The 20,944-nt window shown below is 35.0% G+C and overlaps 2 protein-coding genes across 5 annotated transcripts; both read right to left on the bottom strand.

Moving 5' to 3' along the window:
* Nucleotides 1-599: 599 nt before the first annotated feature.
* LOC144572426 (putative serine/threonine protein kinase IRE4) lies at nucleotides 600-12,326 on the bottom strand. 4 transcript variants are annotated; one of them, XM_078322014.1, is made up of 19 exons: nucleotides 12,005-12,326; nucleotides 11,156-11,253; nucleotides 10,015-10,218; nucleotides 9,488-9,910; nucleotides 7,946-8,363; nucleotides 7,128-7,372; nucleotides 6,369-6,541; nucleotides 5,815-6,073; nucleotides 5,475-5,567; nucleotides 5,218-5,358; nucleotides 4,990-5,082; nucleotides 4,708-4,882; nucleotides 4,440-4,525; nucleotides 3,734-3,822; nucleotides 2,992-3,043; nucleotides 2,855-2,911; nucleotides 2,557-2,730; nucleotides 1,204-1,281; nucleotides 600-1,043 (listed from the first exon to the last, which is right to left on the bottom strand). In XM_078322014.1, exons 1-19 carry the CDS (start codon nucleotides 12,150-12,152, stop codon nucleotides 963-965), a joined length of 3,087 nt encoding a protein of 1,028 aa, XP_078178140.1. In that variant the 5' UTR covers nucleotides 12,153-12,326; the 3' UTR covers nucleotides 600-962. The 4 variants fall into 4 exon arrangements, with proteins under 4 accessions (XP_078178140.1, XP_078178147.1, XP_078178154.1 ...); XM_078322021.1 differs by lacking the exon at nucleotides 2,557-2,730; XM_078322028.1 differs by lacking the exons at nucleotides 600-1,043; nucleotides 1,204-1,281; nucleotides 2,557-2,730; nucleotides 2,855-2,911 and having other exon boundaries at nucleotides 2,990-3,376.
* Nucleotides 12,327-18,713: 6,387 nt separating this feature from the next.
* Nucleotides 18,714-19,504, bottom strand: LOC144572574 (uncharacterized). The gene has a single exon (XM_078322204.1). It carries the CDS (start codon nucleotides 19,472-19,474, stop codon nucleotides 18,716-18,718), a length of 759 nt encoding a protein of 252 aa, XP_078178330.1. The 5' UTR covers nucleotides 19,475-19,504; the 3' UTR covers nucleotides 18,714-18,715.
* Between the last annotated feature and the right edge of the window lie 1,440 nt (nucleotides 19,505-20,944).

The following is a 20,944-nucleotide window of genomic DNA, read 5'->3' as shown; positions in this document are numbered from 1 at the left end:
AAAAAATGTGACAATGTTGTGGTTCCTTAAAAAAATTGTTACATATATAGAGGTGTGATTTGAACAAGAAATTATGAAATTGACCAAAAAAGTGCTCACCGCTTCGTTTTTTCTAGAAAAATGATTTTGAGAGTTGTTAGTAGGTTCCGTCCTTGCCCTCCCCCCTCCCTGGCCCACCCATCTCCATCCGTCATGTTTGTTTGTCCGAGATAGTGTTTCCACCTAGTAAATCTGATCACCGCTCTTCATTTTCGCTTAACTGCTCCTCTGCCTCGTCTCTTCCGGTTCAGATTGGGATCCATCGGAATAAACCAAGCACAAATCCGGTTTGATCTTGCCCAGCCCACCTGTTTGGCCACCACTAGTTTGAATGCATCGACTTGAAATTGAATTCACACACTGCCACAGTCACAGAGGCACAGACACCGTGCCCAAGTAGCCGAAAAGGGGGGAAAAGGACAGAAGGAAACACTCAAATGCATAATTGGGTTATAAGTTGTTAAATTCCTTACCTTAGAATATTCCATTAATTAAGAATTGCTATATTTTGCTATATCATGTTAATAACATGGGATCCAACTACTGACAGAACAAATATAAGGTCAGAAAAAAAATACAAATTAGCTAATTAAATTGATAAGCAGAAAGCAATCCAGATATAAGCTTATATACAATTCAGAAAGGAAAAAGAAAAGCCATGATTTTTAAAATACAAGCTTTTGTTATCCAACTAGGAGCATAGTCCCAAGCTGTTTTTCAATGGAGTGATGCCTAAATTTGAGATCTAAAATTTGACAACTTGACCTATATTGAATGCTAATTATCAAAATTTCACAAGCTATATACCCTACAGAGGAAAAAAAATGGACTCTATTGTAATTAGAAAAAAAAAAGACTAATCAAGGTTAATGGTGACTAAACTAACGGTAACCTGTCAAGGATCAATTAAAATTAGACACAAACTAATCTGCTGATGAACTCCCGGAAACTTTGCTACTTTGTCTCAGTACATCATAATTCATGGATGCCAATTGTGCCAGGTTCTGCCAAGAAAATACAATAAATAATGTGTATTAGCTCTAATATTCGAATGCTTCTTACTAGAAATTAAAATCAGAATAGTGCTTCATTAACAACAATTTATAGACATCTGATAGCTACAGAGATTTTTCAAAAAGAGAAAAAAACAATTTATAGTAGTACCTTGAAAGAGAAATTAATCGAGGAAATATCCACGTAACTACCCGAGTCAATATCTTCCTCTTCATAGTGGTCATCCTTCTACAGGGGAGGGGGAAGGGAAACGAGTGAAGAGGAGAGAGAAGAAACAATTCAATTTAGTGAAAAACACTACAATGATGATAAACTTAATGATAGGAGTGTGCATATTAGTCCATACTATGGATCAAGAGTAGAACTAGGGTGTTCTTAAGCTCACCAAAGTGTTTGGTGAGCTTAACTCCAAAACTCATTAAATCTGTTTCAAATGACAAATCCGAACAGTTGAAATCCGCCTACCTTACGAGTGATGAGCCTACATGTGAAAATTTTAAACATTCGAATTAATTTAGTATAAAGTCAAACGGTCAAAAAATGTTCAAAAAATGAATGCACGTGAATTAATTTACTAACATTCTAATTTTGACCAATTGACTTTGTACTAAACTAATTCGAATGTTTAAAAATTTTACATGTAGACGCATCACACGTAAAATAGGCGGGTTATAACGGTTCTGATTTGTCATTTGAACTGATTTGATGGGTTTTGAAGTTAAGCTCATCAAACACTTTGGTGAGCTTAAGAACACCCTAGTTCTACTCATGGATCAATATCTCCATTTCAAAGTTCAAATAGTCAACCTGAACCGTTCAACATGATACTTATAGACTAAATGTTACATTTTTTATAATTTTTTGAGATAGGTAGAAAATTACTACTTTTGAATGATCCATAATCTTTAAATCAAGTGATATTCTACCTAACAAAAATTCTAAAAAATGTAAAATTTAGTCGGCAAGTACATTTTCATATAGAGACGTGTTGAATGATTCAGATCAACTGTTTGAACTTGAAAATGAAGATTTTAATCTACAATACGGACCAATATAAGCTATGCATAGTACCATAGCCTCACTCCAATGATAATGTTAATAGGGCTACACAAAATGCTCATGGCTCATAACTCGATCGGAATCAACTCGGATTCAACTCACCAACAACTTGAGTTGGAACTAACTCGAGTTAGTATATTTGTAGACTTTTTTGGTAATTTTTTAGACAATATTGTAAACTGTTGATTATTTTTGGTAATTTGGTAATTAGACTTTTATTGTGTACTGTGGATTGTCATGGTAATTTGTAGACTGTTATTTTGTCTCAAAATCAAAATCACTAATTTCAGCGAGTTGGCTCACGAGCTACGAGCTGACTCGAGTTGCTCACGAGTTGATTCCAAGTTGGGTTTTCAACTCAGTTCTGGATTGACTCGGCTCATGAGTTCACAAGTTGAGTCCAAGTTGCCTTCGGCTCAGTAGCAGCTCTAAATGTATACTTACATCTAAGTTAGGGTTAGAACTTGCACTGGTAGATGTTGCAGTAGCATGGTTGCTACTAGAGTTGGAGTTCTCTTCTTTCAAAGTCAAATTCAAGTTTTCAGACGAACTTTGAGGATGCCGTGACAAGAAATAGCTAGTGTCGTCTAAAGTTTCAGGGCAAGGGACAAATGCAGCCTACAAGAGATCATTGTGTCACGAGCATGTAATAACATTATTGTTAATCATTAATTATAATATAATAATAATAGCATAATCTTCATTGAACCACTCATGAGGTCTAGAAGTTAAGAGGTCATACCTTCTCCAAGGCGAGGTTATCCCAGTTTACTTCATTAAAAAATTGATGCGCTTTTACCTGAAATCAATTAAAGAAAAGTAAGTACAGTACCTCCTCTACAGACAAAAAAAATGAATCACGCAATGTGCAAAACAAACCTCTGATGCTCCATTGGCACCTAGCCGCAGGCCTTGATCAGGTGTAAGTAACCTGCATAAAAAAAATAATCACATTTATTACATATCCTGTTGTTGCAAAAATATCTTCATTATTTGATGACATATTTGAATTCTGGAAGTAGGTAACGATGGATTTTTCCCTGCCTACCACCCCTTCTATTTAATATTAGAATTTCTTGCCTGTATGATATTTTATCAATACGTAATTAGAAGTTTGTCCGTTGGATATTTTTTAATATGTTTAGAGTTTCATGTGTTCATTTTCTTTTTCATGTGGTTAGTAGCCGGTCCAGACCCTTGCCTTACATTAATTTGGAGTAAAATTATATGGCTTCAACTCATCAGGGAGGTTCATGAGCTTACCCTAAAAAATCATCAGATTCACTTCAAACAACAATTTTGAACTGTTGATCTACTTGGCAAAGCCATATATTTAAGTAACAAACTTTTTTATTTTTGAATTGTTGAAAGAATAAATGCATCAAAATAATTCATCTTTCAACCTCCTGATCTTACAAAGCAAACAAAAAAACATGTAACATATACAAAATATACACTCGCCTCGTTGAGTAGATCGAGATCAATGGCTCAAATTCATCATTCCAACAATTTTTGAGGTTAAGTTCAGGATCCACTGGTAAGATTAAACCCATCCTAGATTTACTCCTTTAATTTGTGTACAAGTGTGTGGTTGAGAACTTGAGATAGAGAGAGCACAAACCTGTCAATCAAGTCCTTTGCTTCATAAGACATATCATTGGGCACAGCAGGCCAGGGAATTCTCCTATTTAGGATGTTGTCAAATATCATCTGCAGAGTCATACAAAATGCAACTTTCTTTAGCCTCGACAACTTGCCAGAAATCGCACTCGTAAAGTACTGTACCAGTCCAGGTTGCTATTTTGGGTTCATTCATCGGAATCTTACTGTTCAAGCGTCAACCAAGCTCTTATCTAGGCTCATGTTGAGCATTTAAACAACTCAGTCTAGTTGATGGCAGTGTTGTAAAAAACGTCCGTTTAGGCCGATTAATCGGCTGATTAGTCGTTGGCGGTGACCAAACCGTCATGAATTTTTCTGACTAATCGACCAATTATTTTCAATTATGGCCGATCATTCCCGATTATTCCCGATTAATCACTTGGCAGTACCTTGTCTGTCCAACGACCGCATACCGTTATTTACAACACTGGTTAACGGAAACAAAATTGACTACTAAGGGTACTGAAATCAAATAGACAGAACTAATGTCCCAAATGCATGTACTTGGCTCGATTCTTTACCTTTCCAGCAGAAAATAATATTTTATTTCTAAATAAAAAAATCCTGACGGTTGTGGCACTTTCCCAATGCACTCTAAGTCCCTTCTGTGGGCCAAGTGTCAGTAATTTAATACTTATAAAGTGAAAGGTTCCATAAGATATTACCTCAGGAGAACATGCAGTGAAAGGCGGGATTCCTGTTAGCAGCTCAAACAAAATGATTCCCACAGACCACCAGTCTGCCGAATAGTCTATTTGTTGACCAAAATTGTTTTAGGTTAAATATGGCACCAGAAAACATTGCACAATTGAAAAGTGAGGGATTAGTTGACCGCTTTGGGGGAAACTAGTATCGTCCTGGTATGGTAGATCACTGCTGCCATCCGAAACAAAGAAAATCAGCATTGCTTTTTAAAATCAAGAGTAAACTCACCATGCTCAGTTCCCAGAAGAATTTCAGGGGCTAAATAGTCAGGTGTCCCGACAGCATAACACCGCCGCCTCTTTTTTGTTCGATAAGTCTCAGATCTAGGAGTTTCCGTCTTAGACTCTGACATATTGATGGAACTAGCAATGAGCCCAATCTTTGACAGACCAAAATCAGTTAGCTGTAAAATGCATTTTTACCGACTGTCAGAAAAAAAAAGTAACTGGACTAGACCCCAGTTCCTCAGTTATTTAATACAGGAATAAAGATTTGGGTTTCAAGTTTAACCTTAATGTGCCCATTTCCCGCAATGAGGATGTTGTCAGGCTTGAGATCACGGTGGATGATTCTCAGTGAATGAAGGTACTCCAGTGCAAGAACCTAATACCACACAAAAGGGAAGTACTATTACAGTATAAACTGATCACTTTTTCTTTAATTTTTTTTTTATTTGACAAAAGTGGTACACCCTAACTTATAATATATAGAAAAAGGTAATGAAGACAAAAAGCGCACCAACTCGGCAACATATATGCGAGTATTTTTCTCATCTAAGCAACCAACTGTTCGGAGTAATGAGTACAAATCACCTCCGTTCAGATATTCCATAACCAAGTAAAGGTTTTCTCTACAGGTGAAAGAGTAGAAGAAGCGAACCTGTAAAAAATACAAAAGTTAAATTTAGTGTTTCTATTTTTTGTGAAGAGATCTCTTACTACATCAGGATAAGATTCAAACAGATGTTTTTATGATACACTCAAAGAGACTCTTACCACAAATGTATTCCTGACAGTAATGAGAATGTCGCGCTCTGCCAATATTCGTTCAACATCATTTTTCCGTATCATGTGCAACTTTTTGAGCACCTAGAGAATATTTTTGTAATATCACTTGTATTTTGTACAAAATGTACACAAAGTACATAGTCACTATCCGAAGAATACAATCGATGCTAGAATATATGCTTAGGATTGTAATATTGACTTTGGAGTAATATCATTATGCTTGTACTGCATTTTGAATGTTCAAACATTCAAATCAGTGAAAAATCCAAACAGGTAGTTCAAAATTCAAATATTATTAATTTAAAACATTACAAGTTTAGTTACCTACCTTTATTGCAAAGAGGTCTCCTGTAGTTCGCTTTCGTGCAAGAAATACTTTGCCAAAAGCCCCTCTGCTGATCTGCTTTATTTTTTCGAAATCATCAATACTTACCCTTTCGCTTTCCAATGGATGCAGGACATGAATATTATTATATTCTGAAGAAGAACGTAAACTCGGATATACTTCTCCTTTAATTTCTTCAGATTGAACCGGCCTCTTGTAATATCTTTTGCCTGAGGCTCGAGTAACCCGCAGATATTTCTTCCTTTTTATTGCCAATTAAAAAAAAATCAGTAGCTTGTATGAACTATTGCAAAAAGAACAATATGTTAAAACTAAGCGAATACAAGACACTTCTATGTGCCCATGAAACCTATATGATAGTTTCCTGATTTAACCATATGAAGACAACTCAAATAATAACAAAATCAGGAAAAGGAAATATAAGGAAAGTCACATGTGACTGGTACAGTCATACTGATTGCTACAGTTCTAAAACTGCAATACATGACGGCTACTTGAAATTGTATTAAGTTAAGAATTTGGTGTGAATGGCTTACTTAAGTAAATTTTTTATCCGGCAGCCAAAAGTGTCGATAACTAAAGCTTTGATATGGTTTTGTTGCAAGATATCCAGCAACTCACGCAAACAAGAGAGCAGAGTTTCTGATGCAACCTTACTTGCACAATCTAGGTTTGCAACACTACGAGTTATGATAGCCAATCTGTTCACCTGTAAAATAATCAAAAGTCAGGAAACTAGTCTCCACTAAATTTAATCTGAAGAGGTCTCAATTTTGTAATTTGGTGCTACATAGACTGATAAAAATTCAAGCCAGACCTGCAATACCAGTTTGCAGTAACAGCCTTCGATTTCAATCAAATTAAGTAGTAAATTTCATTATTTCTTTTGTTTGGTCGTTCCACAAGATGATTGTGGTGCTGACAGGGGCGGACCCAGGAATTTGGTTATGGGTAGGCAAAAAAATTGGTCGGAGCCGTTCGACTCGTGTCAGATTCATGTGTACTTGATAAGCATGAATCTTGAAGTGGTTCGCACAAATCTTAAAGTAGATCAGACGGTTACTACCGGGCATTAAATGCCTCTAGGGTTACCAGGATAAGCGTGCCTCCCGACTCGCACAAGTTACCAGGATACATGGAGCATTCTATGTAAGTTTTGTAGTCATCTTTCAAAACCAGCTTCAAGAGGGATAGGCAAAACCCTGACAATATCTGGGCTCTAATTTTTTTTCAAAATACAGGGGTACTGAATTGCAAACTCCATGGCAGACAAATAGATCATGGTTCAAAAATACCTGATTGATATCCTCTTGCTCAGATGGGTTGTTTTGCTCAATCCAGAAGAAGTCAAAATGGCTTGACCTGGGTGTGTTGTTAGAAGAAGCTGAGGTCACACTACCATTCGAGCTACCTGCATTACTGTCCCCACCACAAAGCTTCATCGCTAATAGGTTCTTAACACTATTCGAGGCTCCAAGATGTAATTCGTCAATTCGGGCCGTATCTAGCTCATGTATATCCTCGAACATCCCCTCAGTGCCTGTCATACACCAGATATCTCACCTAGCCTAATTGGCAGTTCTATAAATTTAACCACAACTTGTTACGAAATTTTCTTTTAGCTTCACACTCCTAGGGGTGCAAACGGGTCGGATATTATCCGACCATATCTGAAAATTAGATACGGATATCCAATATCCGAATATCCGTGTGGATACGGATACGGATATAGTTTTAAATTTTAATTATCCATATCCAAATAATAGATAGATACTGTATAGTTACTATATATTATGAAAATATTTATGTGTATATATACGGATATCCGATATCTGATCCGTATCCGTATCCGAAAATTAAAAGCGGATACAGATATGGTTTTACCACTATCCGATCCGTTTGCACCCTGCACACTCCTCGAGATATTTGTATTTTAACAACTTTCTACATTCAGAAAAATTAAAAAAAAAAAGTTTCATTTGTATTTTGGACATCATGTTGAAAGTGTATTGGAAACTTCCATACATTAAATTTCCTGCTGTAGCTATTTCATGTACTATTAACATGATATAGCAGTATGTCAATTTTCCAAAAAATTTGAGATCTGAACTACCTTTGTTGTGCCATTCCTGCATCTGAGGTGACTCATGCCCCAACTTCACTGAAGAGTCAACACTTTGACCAGACAACTGGTCAAAACTCTGGCTGCACGACTCGACAATTTGCTCCAGCATGTCAGCAATTTTGTGAAGCCTCTCGTCTATGGTTAGACCTTCTAAGTCGCACTCGTTGGCATATGCACATACATAGGAATGAGACTCAAGGTGTGATGTCGGGACACTTTCTTCGCATATCCTACACATGACTGTATTCTGGGCCCACTCATCCAATAGCACATTTTGCTCCTTGATGAGATTTTGAGGAGAATCAATTAACAAGTCCTGCAGGAGCCTCTGATCTTTATGTGCTGCATTGGAGATGCTCTTGCTTTCTTCTTCTGTGGCTAAGCTATCGGTCGAGCAAACAGAAGCCTGAACAAATGAAGGATTAAAAATTTGTCTTTGAAAATTTGATTGCTAGGAACCTTGGCACACTGGAAATTTTCCCATTCATAATTGATAAAGTAATTTGGATATTAGTACTGATTGGAGTTATTCAGGTATAGATGACAATTACTAATCCTACACATGAAGATGTTAACAAAAATCAGTGTAGAAGAAGCCAGGTAACAGTACAGATTAGGGGTGTTCATTGGATCCGGTTTATTTGGTTTTCAACCGAACCAACAAATTTTGGATTAAAAGGTTTGGTTTTTCGGTTTTAAATGGTTTGGTTCAGTTTGGTTGAATTGTTGAATTACTTCAGTTTTTATATTTGCTTTGGTTTAATCTCTCTTGTTTCAGTTCAACCAAACAAACTGAAATCTACTTTGGTTTTCTATATTTGGATCGGTTTAATCTCTTATTTCGGTTGGACCGATATATGTATCAAGACAGAGAGAGAGAGAGAGAGAGACTGAGAGACTAGCTAAGCTCAAAACGTTTGTCCCTAGCCTCCGGAACAAACGATTTGGTTTTTCGATTTTCAAAGTCCAAACAGCCGATCCAAACCGTTAGATGTTTAATCTATATTAAAATGTGTTTGGAGACCAAATTTTATATTTTTTGGAATTTTTTTACTATTTATTGGGATGGTTTGAAAATAACTGTTTTTTAATGGTGCAAATAAAAACAGCGATTTTCAAATCATCTTAATAAATAGTAAAAAAATTCCAAAAAATGTAAAATTTGGTCTCAGAGTACATTTTAATATAGATTAAACATCTTACGGTTTGGATCAGTTTTTTGGACTTTGAAAATCGGAAAACCGAATCGTTTGATCCGGAGACCAGAACAAACGTTTTGAGCTTAGCCAGTATTGAGTTTTGACCTTTCAAAATTTAATCTCTCTTATTTTGGTTCAACCAACAAAGCAAAATTTACTTCGGTTTTTTTGGTTCAGTTGTTATTCGTTTGACAAGTTTAATTCGGTTGGTTGAGTTAGATTTTCAAAACCGAATAAAATTTTGGTTTGACTATTTTAGTTTGGATTTAACCGAACTGACTGTTTGAGCCCCCCTACTACAGATACCAAACCAAGACTAAGTAAACAGTACCTCAACATCAGGTGATGGAACCCATTTCATTTCAAATGAGGGCACACTTTCAAGGCACTTCTTGAACTTCTCGAAGGGTTCTCCATCAACCTTCCAGTTCTCTTCCCCGTAATGCAACAGCCTTGTACAGTGTGTCAAAACAAACAGAAGCCGTGTTTTGAATTTTTCCAGAGGAGAGGACCCTGACTGGTGCTTCCACTCTATCAGGTCACACACAATTTTTTCACACCTCTCACGGAACTCACAAGGAATCATCTCCACGCACTCTCTGGAGAGGTTTAACAATTCCTGAGCTGTGCTCTGTGCTTCTGACAAGAACCCATTATCCATTGCATCTTTCAAATCCTTTGCAAATTTCTCCAGATCCAAGTTCACCATTTCCTTTGTGTCATCAAATTTCGTATTAAATGACGCCACAAAAACCTGAAATTTGCCAAGGAGGACTTTTGTAGTATATTCAAATATATTAACAAAGAAAAACTGAAAGGAATATTTGGCTATTATAAAATCTAGATGGTGATATGTACCGTCAGATCACCAGAACTGCGTGATCGGAGCGAGGACTGTCGCTGAATGCCAATTTTGGACCCCAATTCACATGAGAAACTTTTTAATGGGGAGGGCACATATGGAATTTGATTGTGGCTTCCTGAGGATGGTTGTTTTCCCTTGAAACCCTTTTTGTGGAGTATTGTACAATCAGATTGATGTTTTATAGCTAACCTGTTAACCTGAAATGAGAAATGGAGAGAGAGCAAGTTCACAACACTCAATGACACAAAATAAATATTTGAATATAGAGTGAGGCTATGGTAATATGCATATTATGGATCGACCCCTTCTATGGATCCATATCTCTATTTTCAAAGTTCAAATAGCTGATCCGAACCGTTAAACATGATCTCCACATGAAAGCACACTTGGAGACCAAATTGTAAATTATTTTATTTTTTTACTATATCTTAGATAGGTAGAAAAACACTTGATCTAAAAATTCTGGACCATCCAAAAGTAGGTATCTTTCTACCTATCTAAAAAATAGTAAAAATATTCAAAAAATTGTAAAATTTGGTCTATAAGTACATTTTCATATGGAAATCATATTTAATGGTTCGGATCGACTGTTTGAACTTTGAAATAAAGATATGGATCCATAACACGGGTCGATCCATAATATGCATATTACCATAGCCTCACTCTTAATATATATATAAATATATATAAAGTTGAGCTATGGTGAGTTGCGAAGTAAAAGGCTAAAAGCCTCGTTTTACTTCACGTTCATATTTTCTACACTTTATAGTTCAAACAGTCGATCCGAACAGCTCAACATTATCTACATATTGAAATGTGCTAGGAGACCAAATTTTACATTTTTTGGAAATTTTTTAAAATCACTGTTTTTTTTTGGTCCATAATCCATCCAAAATCAGCAATTTTCTACCCATCTAAAAAAATAGTAAAAAATTCCCAAAAAAATGTGAAATTTGGTCTTCAAGCACATTTTAATATGGAGATCATGTTGAGCGGTTCTGATCAGCTGTTTGGACTTTAAAAAAGGAGATATAAGCATAAAGTAAACAAGGCTCTTCCTTCACAAATCACCATAGCCCAACTCTGTGTGTGTGCGTGTGTGTGAAAACATTTAAACAATGGGATTATAATTACCTCTGAGGTGGATAGAAAGCAGTGATTAGATTTATCACCGCTCTTAGGGCTAAAATATGAACTAAACCAATTAGCAATCTTTCTTCCTCTAGGAAAACCTAAAATTTAAAAAAAAAAAAAAAAAGAGAGAGAGAGAGAGTTGAGAAAATGGCATCTTCCAAGGTGAAGCAAGCAACTGAGGACAATAGATACACACTGCGGTTATAATTTTAAGTACCTTTTCAAACATAGCTTAACAACGGTACATGGCAATTTTTACATAAAAATCCAAATTTCCATATGGGTAAAAAATGAAATAAGCTATTTAAAAGGGATTCGTGAGAACTTCATATGCATTCTATCAAACATAAGGGGTCAAATTAAATCTTCAGATGTAATATGCTTTATCCCAGTTAATTTTCTTAGCAAATTTTAAAAGACTAATTGGATTCAACTCAGCTGTATGATTGACTTATCAGACAGGAGACAGTGCTTATTATAAATCATGGAATTTCATTGTGAAAATATCTTTAACAGTGAAAATGCATAGCAGAATCTAAATTTTCAGGCACCGATTTACCAAAATCATGAGACCATAGCTTGATTAGAAACTAGCATTGGCATTGTATCTTACATCATGAAAATAACAAATTGTGACAATGACATCTGAGTTGTGCAAATCATTATTTCATGTTCACAAAGATCGATTGGGTGTCGGGTAAGAGATGCAACAAGAAAATCCACCGAAATAAAAATTCTTATCCAAATGCTTCAACTCCCGTGCTGACAAGAGATGATCTTTTACGAACCACTAGAAAATTTCTCATCGTAAACAAAAATTCCACAAACAATTGAAAAAGAAAACAATACCATAATCCCAATTCCCGGGTGTCCAATTGGGAGTAGCTGGTGAGTCGTCTCCACCAGAGCTCGACTGCTCATCGGATCCGGGTGTATCCGGTCGTGTCCTTATCGGATTCAGCCATGATGGAATTCCGACTCTCTCTCTACCTTCCATAACGCAATCCAACTATTTACAGAGAGGTTTAGGGTTTCATCTTGGAGAAAAACTGAAAAGGAATAAGGTGTCGGGCAAATGTGAGAAACAGTGAGTTGATGAGAGAGAGGCAAAGCTAAATTGGTCGAGGACTCGAGGCTGCGAGCGAGCGAACGAGCGAGGGAGACGGTTCAAACCTCTGGGAAAGTATCCTCTGCGGAGTTTTTCCGTGCGGAGCTGTGCGGCGCTTTTAATCTGGTCCGTTCGTTTAGAATCGGACGGACCAGATCAGATCTTGCCCGAATTTTAAAAAAACTCAAAATTTGGTGAACCCTTAATCCAGTCCGTCCGATCCGAAATGAACGGACCAGATTAAAAACGCCGCACAGCTCCGCACGGAAAAACTCCGCAGAGGATAGCGTTTCTCAAACCTCTTACTGATTTATAATTTTACCAGAGCAGATTTAGTTAGGAGACCTTTAGCTTTTGATTAATTGCCGTAAACTGTCACAAGACTCGCAGCAACCTATGCAACTTCAAACAAAATTACAAAATGGGAAGAGCTTTTAGATAGGAGACCTTCAGTTTTTAATTAATTAATTAATTATAGGATGCTGTCACCCTATTTGTAGAATTCGTATCCTCTGCATTAACTCAAAAGAACTCAAAATAAAATCTTTTGAGTTAATGTATATGGTCCATATAATATGGATTGTCTCATCCGCTTTAAAATCTGTGCAAACTAGATTTATACTAATATTAAAAGGTTCCTGAATTATAGATTGTGACCGAATTGGCTCCGTTTAAAATCGGACGGCCGAGATGTGTCAACTCAAAAGATGCTCTTTTGAGTTAATGCAGTATATTTCGTGCAAAATGAGTCTAGTTCCAAGCATTTTTATTATTCAAAATTTTAACATTTTAAATAACTATCAATTTATGTTTAATATTGCGGAAAAAATAGTTTCTTTAATATAATATTTTTCAGAGCATAATAAAAAAACTAACCCTAATATAAACAAATATCCAACTAATGGTGATTTATTTATGTAATTTACTTTTTATTATAGATGCTAACAAAGCAAAGTGATAAAGACTGTCTGATTAAAATCTAATGATTATAAACTATTTTTGTATTAGATTGTTGCAATCAGATACATTATTTTATTGATTAAGTCGTTTTTAATCAGTAATTAATTAGAGATGAAAATTGAAAAATTCCAACATTATCCATCTACTATAATGCCTCGTTTTAAGGTTTTAAGATTATTTGACAAAAAAAAAATTCGATAATTTCGACAATAATAAAAGTAAAGGTTGTATACAAAAAAAAAATTAAAAAAAATTAGCATTTCCATGACATATGTAGTACATAAATTATGCCCCATAAAAAAATAGGTACATTTTTTTTTATCATTCAGCAAACAATATTCAAATTACATAAATTTCGAAAATTATAAGATGTCATGATTATCGAATTATCTTTTAGTTTTCAATATTTTCAGTTAATCTGAAAATATTAATAGTATTATCGAATTATTTTATTGTCAGTTGGCAGAGTCCTTAATTTTTTTTGAGAAAGCATTTGATTTCATTAAACAGGTCACATGAATTCTGTAACAAAATTGGAAAGAAAAAGGTACTCAAAACATTTGAGTACTAAAATGTAAAATGCGAAAGAAAACATGTAATAAAATAAAAAAAGTAAACTAAAAAGCTGACAGGATCCAATTGAATTAAATAAAAGACTTAAATTGTGATCCTCCTGATCCTAAGAAGTAAGAACCGAAGCTTAAATTGTTGATTTGAGATTTTGAATTAAGTTAATTTTGTTCTTAAAATAGATGACTTCAATGAGGGTATAATTAATTTTTTTTAAATAAAGAGAAGGGTTCTAATACCTCGTATCTTTCATATCTCATTATACCTTATATTTTGTATCTTCATTTTCAAAGTTCAATGTCGATTTGACCGCTTACTATGATATTCATATTAAAATATATTTGGTGATGAATTTTATAATTTTTGGAATTTTTACTATTTTTTAAATAGGCAGAAAATCACTGATTTTGAACAGTCCAGATACACTAATGTTGTACCTATCTTAAAAAATAGTAAAAAAATTACAAAAATTATAAAATTTCATCCCCTAACATATTTTAGTATGGATATCATGTTGGAGTGGTTCGGATCAACAGTTTGAACTTTAAAAATAAAAATATAAGATGTGAGGTGTTGGACCTCCTCAGTAATAAAATATGAACACTACTATTTTGGCGAACATATAAACAATGTTGTAAATAATGGTATGCGGTCGTTAGACGGACAGGGTACCGCCAAGCGATTAATCAGAAATAATTATGAATAATCGGTCAATTAATCAGAAAAATCTATGACGATTTGATCACCGCTAATGACTAATCGATCGATTAATCAGCCTAAACAGACGCTTTTTACAACACTGCATGTAAATAATACTTTAAATAATTTATTATTTTCTTTAAGTTAATAATCCTCCATCCACAAATATACTGCAACTTGTGATCAAGATTGAAAACTAAATAGGCATCCAATGCAGTGGACCCAATATGGAATTGTTGACGAATTTTAAGGGCTCATTCCTACACGAGTGGGTTCATTAAATCTCGACCGCTAACTTTATTCTTCTGTCTTTACATAAAAAGAGAGAGAGATGAGCAAAAAATAAGGGGCCATTTGCAGCCACTACAGCTGGTGTTTCAATTTTTAGAGATATACATTATTATTATTATATGAGCTTAAAGGGCCATGAGCTAAAAGAGGAGTAACTTTTTTTTGAGTAAGAATAGGAGTCATGCTCCAGGAGTAACTTTTTTTTTTAACAATTATGAATATATTTTGAGGAATATTCTATGAGATTTGTCAAATGCTTTTATTATATATTTATTTATTCATCTTTTTAACCAACATGGATATCATAGTGACAAATGAATTATTCCGGTTCGGTTCGGTGATGTCAAAAATTCGTAATTTAAGAATGATTCGGATATAATTCGAGAATAATTCGGAATTATTCGGATCAGAGATCACAGTCATGCAAGAGAGCAAAATATAAAATTTGGTCTCCAAACACATTTCAATACGGAGAATAAGATGAACGGTTCGGATCAGTTATTTGAATTTTCAAAATGGCTAAAATGAGTCATGGCTCACCAACGCGCTATGAGCCTCATTTTAGCCCAACTCTCTCTCTCTCTCTCTCTATATATATATATATATATTATGGAAAAAATTCGTGAATAATTCATAAAATTTGCGAATTATTCGGGTTTAATTCGGTTAAAATTCGGTCAACTGATTAATTCGACATTCGGTTCGACATCACCAAAATAACAAATAATTCGCAAATTTTGTGACTATGAATTGATGGGTACCATTCAGTGTCTTAAAAAATCACACACAGGAATAGAGAAACTCTTAAATTTGTGCAAATTTGTTGTGAATATATTCCATGGGGTTTGTTAACATGATAGTTGATGTATAAATTTGCAAATGTATTTGATGATAAGACTATTTGTCATTTGTTGTAATTTATGAATCTAAAATCTGATTCAAATTTATTAGAATTATGAAATATACGCTCTCAATGCACTGTAAATGTATCCGGGGGATTTAAGTCGAAAAATTTGTGTTATTTTTAAATTTAATAAAAAATAGATTTATGCATACGTTAATGATGAAATTTAGAGATTTCATTAGAATCTTAAATACAACGCATTGATAAAAAAAAATATATATACGAACATATGCATGTGACTAGAGTGGAAAAAACGTGTCGTGCCATGTTGTGCTGTGACTAACATACCGTGACTTTGGTTTCGTGTTGTACCGTGACCAAGTGAACAATGACACATGCTGTGCCATTACCAAAATATTGAGGGATGGTCATGGCACGCCAGTCACACCGTGACTAGCGTGCCGTGTCCAAACGTAACTGGTTACGTTTCTCACGTTTAACTATTGTTTTCATAATTTAAGTTAGTTTATTCAATATTCATCATTTGATTACGACCTAACGGTCCTAATTACACGTGACTCGCGTGAATCTACGTACCGTGCTGTGCCAAAATTTTCAAAAGCTGGTTACGGCAAGCGGATAGTCACGTCACAGAACACGCGAGTCACGATACAGAACGGTCATACGTGCTATACCGTTCCGTGATGGAACCGACTCCGCCGTGTCATTTTTTCCACTCTACATGCGACTTGCTCTAAAGATAGGTAAGGGCCATATCAAACAGTCAAGTAGGTATTGAAGAAGCCCAAAATTTCAAACGATCATCTAAAAATCATCGTTGATTTGACCAACAGCACTATAGCAGTATTGTTAGAGAATAGACTTTGAGCCCAATACAAGGATTATTGTCCAGTCTGTTCTGACCCAATTTGTGCTAGCTAAGAACTATCAATCTTATTACTATTTTAAGCCTTGTTTGATGGTGGTTGAAGTTTAAAAGACGAAATAAATTGCTTTTACTAGGATGACTTACTTGAAATACTGTTGTTTATTTAGAGCTTGTTATTCAAGTTATGACTTAAAATAGTTATTAGATTGTATATTGTTGTATTTTATGTGTGAGCTTGTTTAGAAAATATATTGTTATTTTTTAGATAACAATTTAATTAATAAAGTGTATTTTCTTTTATTCTCGACCAAGCTCTCATCTCATAGAAACTGTTTTAATTTACATTTGCTTCTGTTAGACTGTTACCCATTCTTACGCATAATGAAAATTTGCCTATTTAGAATTTTATGTTAAAACAGAGATTAGGTACGAGCTTCAATAAGAAACCATACAAGAGCAAAATTATATGTGTACAAAATAAAAATAATATGAAATGGAAGAAACAAAATTCAAACTTTTAAGAATTTTTACAAGTACTTCCATAATACACTTGAACAATTAATTCTCATGCATTCTTACATGAATTTGTTCTCATGCTTTTTCAAACATTCAAATTATTACTTTTTCCCCAAAATTGTCCCGCATTCTTTTTTAGGAACATGTCCATGTTAAATTTTTTTGAGTAGAACTAGGGTGCTCTTAAGCTCACCAAAGTTTTGGTGAGCTTAACTCTAAAACTCATAAAATCAATTTCAAATGAGAATCCGAACTGTTGAAACCTGCCTACCTTACGTGTGATGCATCTACATATGAAATTTTTAAACATTCGAATTAATTTAGTATAAAGTCAAGCGGTCAAAATTAGAAGGTTAATAAATTAATTTTTGTGCATTCATTTTTGAACGTTTTTTGACCGCTTGACTTTATACTAAATTAATTCGAATGTTTAAAAATTTCACATGTAGATGCATCACACGTAAGGTAGACGGGTTTCATTTGAAATCAATTTGATAAGTTTTAGAGTTAAGCTCACCAAAACTTTGATTAGCTTAAGAGCGCCTAGTTCTACTCAATTTTTTTTTACCGGTGTAGTTATTTATTTCGTACACATTAATCAAGAAACTCTCATCTTCAACCGCAACACCAGTACAGGCACAGACATAACTAATTTAGTGTTCCATTCGAGATTTCTTCCTCTGTTTAGCAAATTGTCAACTACAATTTAATATTCTACCTTTTTTGTATATAAAATTATTGCAGTACGGGGTGAAAACGGAACGGATACGGAGTATAGATAGTGGTAAAACTATATTTATATTTATTTTTATATTTCGGATACGGATTGGGAACGGATATCAACCAGATAGGGTGTTCTTAAGTGAACTTTTTGGGTGAACTCAAGTTTAAAATTTTTCAAATTAAATCAACTTCAAATGACGAATCTGAACAGTTGAAACCTACCTACCTCAGAAGTGATGCATTACATGTGAAAATTTTAAATGTTCGAATTAATTTAGTATAAAATCAATCGGTCAAAATTAGAAGGTTGATAAATTAATTTTAATGCATTTATTTTTTGAAAGTTTTTTGACCGCTTGACTTTATATTAAATTAATTCTAATGTTTAAAATTTTCACATGTAGAAGCATTAAGTCGTAAGGTATGTGAATTTCAAAGGTTCAGATTCATCATTTAAAACTGATTCAATGAGTTTTAGACTTAAGTTCACTAAGGAACTTAGTAAACTTAGGAACACCCTAGTTCTAGTCAAGGACACAATTCAAATTCAGATCAGATCTGATATTTATTAAAATAGTATAAAAACATATTAAAAAATATTATAGTTTTAATATCTATCTAATTATAATGATGAATACCATAAATTTTTCATAATATATATTAACATGATATTTATTTACTATTTGAATACGGATACCAATAATTGACACGTAAAATCATATCAATATTTTTCTCCACACGGATATTCGAATATCAGATATTCACTAACATCTAAGCTTTCAAATATGGATCGGATATTTTATTTATACCGTTTTCACCCCTAGAATTACCGAATAAAAAGCAGCATCTATCTCTAAAATTCCAAGAAAAACAAAGAAGTAATTAAAAAGAAAGCATTCACAATTAATTTACCAACAGCATGAACAACAGTAAAATATTTACATGAATCCAGTTTATGTTTCAACATTTGTAAAACACCTTTGGAAAAGTAGCTGCCAGAGCAACCGATGGGAAGATCACATACCAGACATCTGCAAAGGCAGCTAAGATTGCTTGCCTATGGCGACGATCATTCAAAGATAGAAAGCAATGCAACAGCCTTCTCAGCCCTTCAACATCGTATATCCCTCTCTCCTCCACCATCTCAGCCATTGATCGCCTGAAATCCTCTCTCGGTTCCGATGACAGTTTCGACACCGCAAAACAGTTCCTTCTGTAATTCTCACGGTTTTCATAGCCATACTCCTCGTCAGTGCTGAACCAACCACTGTCGTCCCCGGACGAATCGCTTTCTCTGGTGCACCGAGGGTTTCTACAAGTAAACAGATTGGAGTCTATCTTGCTACGAGGGGGTGAAGAAGAAGGGGAATTCTCAGAGCTTGCACAACAAACAACATGCCATTTTTCATTTTTAGTCCAGAGATAATTGGCGTGAATGGCTCTAGCGAGTGGGAGATCGTCTGCCTCTGCATCAGCTTCGCCACCAGAGGAGGACGTCGGTCGGAGGAGGCGACGGTGATGAACACGCCGGGAGCAACAGTTACCGGATGTGGAGACGACCGGAGGCTGGCGGCGTCGATGGTGAAAGGGAGAGAGATTGTAGGAGGTAGGTGTATAGGAACTGGGATTGGATGTGGCAGTGGATGTGGAGTCTTTGGAACGGCAGTTGAAGGAAGGGATGACGCGTGAGATGCGGAGGCGAAAGCGTAATTTGGCCATGAGAGATTGAGGTGTAGTGTAGGACTTGCAATGGAGGAAGTGGTGGGGGGTTTAAACTTTAAAGAGAGGAGGGAGAAAAGAAAACGGGAAGGTGTTGAGATTGTTTGACCGAGTCCGGATCGTCTACATTAATTCTAAAGAATATCTTTTGAGTTAACCCATCTCGACCGTTTAAATTTAAACGGAGTCAATCGGACCGCAGCTTATAATTCAGGGACTCTTTAGTATTAGCGTTGATCTAGTTTACACGAATCCTAAAGCGGGGTAGACGGTCTATATTATTAACTGAAAAATTGTTTTTTCGGTTAATGCAGAGGATACGAATTCGTTTGACCGGGAATCTAGGAGCAGAGTGAGAAAAAGGTCTGAAAGTGTTAGGACCTCATTGATGTTCATTAATTCATGCGTTTCATGCTCCCCTCTCCCTCTGCTCTGGGATCCGTATCCTCTCAGGTACCTGATTCAACACAATTGAAACGGACGGTCTAGATTTACTTTCAACCGGTTTTTTCTCGGGATGACGCAGGAACGGTATTATTTGCGCTTTGAGATTCGTGTCAAGTTAAAAAGAACAATTTTGGACCGTCCAATTCAATTGTACTCAGTCCGGTAACGTGAGAGGATGGGAATTCCTCTGGTGTCTGCTCTTCCTTTACCTGTTTTCAGTTATTGTTAGTTCGTCTCCAGTACCAACAAATACTGCAGTCTTCCGTTATTACAGAGCTGTCTTTTTCTGTGAGAAAATAAGAACTTAAAAGCAGTAAAAAGAATTTAATTTCATTCCAGTCGAGATTTTTAAGAAAACAAAGCTAAAGTCCAAGACACCGGAATATATTATATATAGTTATATACACTGGGTTAAATTCGACTACCTATTACCTAATGATGTGCGAGAGTGAGTCCAGTCTGCCAGTCCGTGTATTCCAAATGTGTACTTATAATTTGATCTTCTACGACAAAGGTCAGTACTCGGTGCTCATCACTCAGCATGGTCACATAATTTACAAATTAAACTCGAATAATTTATTTTTTTGGTAATGTTGAACTGAATACTGAATTATTCTGTTAACCGAACTTTAATCAAATTAAATCCGAATAATTTGTAAATTTTATTAACTTTTTTCCAAAAAATTTCCAATTTTTTTTCTCTATTGTAGGACTGAGATCTCTAGTAATTGCTATATCCGAACTATTTCCGAATTATATCCGAATTATATCCGAATTATTTCCGAATCACGAATTTTTTACCTTGTCGAATTGAACCCAAATAATTTATTTGTCACTGTGGTACTCACTAAAAATCGTTTTTGCTGTTATTTCTCTTTTCGATCTGAACCGTCTCAATGACAAAAAAAAAATTGAACTGTCTCATTAAAAGGACATATTAGATTTGCACAACAAAATATCTCTCCAGTTTGGAGATCAAATTTGATCCGAACATGTTAAATTGGACAATCCAAACTAATTAAA

Source organism: Carex rostrata, chromosome 2 (assembly GCF_964058835.1).
Source record: "Carex rostrata chromosome 2, lpCarRost1.2, whole genome shotgun sequence".
Classification (NCBI taxonomy): domain Eukaryota; kingdom Viridiplantae; phylum Streptophyta; class Magnoliopsida; order Poales; family Cyperaceae; genus Carex; species Carex rostrata.
This window is presented reverse-complemented; position numbering and strand designations above follow the sequence as displayed.